At 47.1% G+C, this 3,058-nt stretch overlaps 1 protein-coding gene across 2 annotated transcripts; it reads left to right on the plus strand.

Annotated features, from left to right (window-relative positions):
- Positions 1 to 612: 612 nt before the first annotated feature.
- On the plus strand, positions 613 to 2,821 carry s100s (S100 calcium binding protein S). Of its 2 annotated transcripts, XM_061093014.1 has the most exons (4): positions 613 to 668; positions 1,819 to 1,864; positions 2,248 to 2,401; positions 2,635 to 2,821. In XM_061093014.1, the coding sequence occupies exons 2-4, from the start codon at positions 1,851 to 1,853 to the stop codon at positions 2,818 to 2,820; spliced, it is 354 nt and encodes a 117-aa protein (XP_060948997.1). In that variant the 5' UTR covers positions 613 to 668; positions 1,819 to 1,850; the 3' UTR covers position 2,821. The 2 variants fall into 2 exon arrangements, with proteins under 2 accessions (XP_060948997.1, XP_060948998.1); XM_061093015.1 differs by lacking the exon at positions 613 to 668 and having other exon boundaries at positions 1,831 to 1,868.
- Positions 2,822 to 3,058: the final 237 nt, after the last annotated feature.

A 3,058-nucleotide genomic window follows, 5' to 3' on the forward strand; every position in this document is an offset into this window, starting at 1 on the left:
GTCTCATTCATCGACACACAGTAGATGAACATAAAAGCCCGTGCTGATAATCCCCCCCATTGGATATAATATGTGTACATACAAGTATATGGATGTGCTCTTCAGGCTCATTTGTTTGGGATGTTTGTGACTATGGGACAATTCCCAGGATGTTGTGCAGGCTTCCATCATTGTACTTCGACGTACTCGTGTTTATTTGCTGCCAAACACGAGAGGGCGTGTGTGTTTAGCACTTGGACTCGTTTCAGTTCACTTCGCAATTCCAGCAAAGTCCAATCTGCTCGCTTTTCAACTTCACATGTAACGCTGTATCATTTTTTTTGCTTATTCTCTGTAACGTGTAATGGCTCAAATTGAATAAAACTGTGACGACAATAGACTTTTCATCAGTGGCCTCCTATTTGTGCTCGCGTCCCGTTATTGTGTGTGTGTGTGTGCTCGTTTGCGTGAGTGTGATGGAGAGAAAGCACCTTGAGAGAGAGGAAGGGGGTGTGTATGTACGTTAAGAGGGTGACGGAGTTGGAGGGGGGGAGACGGAGGGGGAGGAGGGATGGAGGGAGGCAGGTGATATTTAAGCCTCGGGCACACTCTCTCCCACATCCATCTCTAGCTTGGCTCCGTCCGCTGCACCTCTTCAGAGACAAAGGAAGCCCTCCATCAACACTCAGGTGAGACACACACCTTGCTTCGCTGTACTTTCTCCTGTGTATCTGATTATGGCTGCCATGTAAAGAAGTGTATCATCTGCGTAACATGAAAATCCTCCAGAGCGTTAAGATGCTGGGACATGGACAATCATCGAGAGACTCGAGAAGCAAATTCTAGATTAATTTGTAGAACTTTTGTGTTACTTTTTTGTTGCTTCTGCTCTCTGGGTTTTTTCGAGACGAGCATGACAAGAAATATAGATCAATGAGATGTGTAAACAAGCAAAGCCAATAGGGATTTGTTGCAAAGTCTTATCATGAAATAACAATATAATGGCGTTAATGACATTACTATTATTCAAATAGGAAAAGATAAGATAAGCCTGACATGGACTTAGCCTTTATTTACATGTTATGTCATTGCGCATCTCTCTTTTGTTCATTGACATAGAGCATTTGCATTATTTCCATACTCAATATTGTGTTACTGTTGGCATTTTTTGTCTCCATGGTTTCCCATTGTGTTGCGTCAGCCAGTGAGACTAATGACCCCTATAGATTTTCCAGTTGTCCAGCTTTGGTGTCCGCTCGCCTCTTTTGTCTCGGCCGACTACATCTCTGACCTCCAATACATGGCAGCATGACCAGAGGCAATAACCGGTGACTGGCATGAGCATCCCCTTCTCCTTTTGTAACAGCTGATTGGTTAATAAATCATGCACGGAGGGAAGGAGGGGATTGATTGACGGATTGGATGATCCCCTCTGTTTGTGTTTCGTATGTGTGGTTGTGGATTAAGCTCCAAATAATACTGCACACTTTTAATTTGGAACTTGGGGTTTTGAGTTGAAGTTTCTTAGGTTTCTTGAGCGCCGGCACCTCATGTTACTCGGGCCTGTAGCATTTGAATGTCAGTTTAATGTTTCACTTCAGTTTTTTCGAAATTAAAATGACAAAGCTTTTGAGGAATCATACAGAGAAGATCTTTAACACCGAGGAAACCTGTCACCGATGCACAATGCTCATCAGCACTATAAAAAACAGCTCAACTGTTCAAAGTGCAGTTGTCATGCAGCACGTGAGGTGACACGAACTAAAATGGGGACGAGAAGTGTTCCCATCTCAAACTCTGCATTGTTGATGTGACTTGTGTGTGTCTGTGTGTGCACAGTCTCTCCACCAGGCCAGCAGAGAAGCAGCACCATGCCGGACACAATGTGTGTAAGATTGTTCGAAACAAAAAACCTTTCCAACGCTATCCTCCGACCTTTCTATCCAAACCTCTGAAATGTAGCACCCAGTAAGGTCACACACACACACACACACACACACACATACACACACACAGTGACCACACTTCCTAAATTAGGGTCAGTAATAGCCTCTGCCTTACACGCAGAGTGTTATTAAACCCCTTTCCCTGTGGAAATGGGAAAATCTCTCTGTTTTTTGTTTCTTTCCACCCGTCTACCTTTCCGACTATCACTTTGTCTCGGAGGTGGCTTCAGCCCCGGTTCGCTATGTGGCCGCACATGCAGCTGGGGCCTGGAGCGGGCATTTTGTGAAGGAGTCTGACCTTTTGACCCTATTCCCTCCCCAGAATGTCCAAGGAGCCCAGTTCCAACTTGGAGAGCGCCATGCAGATCCTCATAAAGACCTTCCACAAGTACTCGGGGAAGGAGGGCGACAAGTACACGCTGAGTCGGGGCGAGCTGAAGGAGCTGCTGGTGGAGGAGCTGGGGAGCTACTTAGGGGTAAGAGGAGAAGTGTGTGAAGAGGCGCACGTTTGGTTGCACACTAACACACGGATGCAGTTTGCAGATATGTGACACAGAAGTGAAGGTATGCGCTCAAATACTCTGACGGCACAAGCTGGAACAAGCCTGTGCAGTGATCTATGCCCCCCCGACACACACACACACACACACACACACATAACAGGGAACACATTCTTAACTCTCTCTTCCTCTGTGTTCCCCACCGACAGAGCGGCAAAGATAATGAAGGAGTCGAGAAGGTGATGAACGACTTGGACGCCAACAACGACGGGGAGGTGGACTTCACCGAGTTCATCATCCTGATGGGCGCCCTGACCGTCGCCTGCAACGACTTCTTCCTGGAGTACAAAACAGACGAGAAGCCGAAAGCCGAGTCGGCGGAGAAGAAAGATTGAAGCCGTGCGAGAGGAGAAGAGCGGAGGGAGGGAGAAGGGGTGGGAAAGGAAGTGTGGGAGAAGAGGAGAGGGAGGTAGATGAGGAGGAGGGGAGAGAGCTGTAAATCAGGAGACAGAGAGGACAGAGTTGGAATGGGTATTTGTCTTGTGCAATTCGTAAACACTCCGGCTACACATCAGGGAAGCGTTCCAGCAGATAGTTTGTGGGTTCACAGAGCGGGGGGGCATTCGAGTGTTT

Source organism: Limanda limanda, chromosome 19 (assembly GCF_963576545.1).
Source record: "Limanda limanda chromosome 19, fLimLim1.1, whole genome shotgun sequence".
NCBI lineage: Eukaryota > Metazoa > Chordata > Actinopteri > Pleuronectiformes > Pleuronectidae > Limanda > Limanda limanda.

What these genes read in the sequence shown, in the direction of transcription:
- s100s (XM_061093014.1), top strand. An exon ending in AGCTGGGGAGCTACTTAGGG is followed by an intron (nt 2,402 to 2,634) that starts GTAAGAGGAGAA and finishes CCCCACCGACAG; the next exon opens with AGCGGCAAAGATAATGAAGG.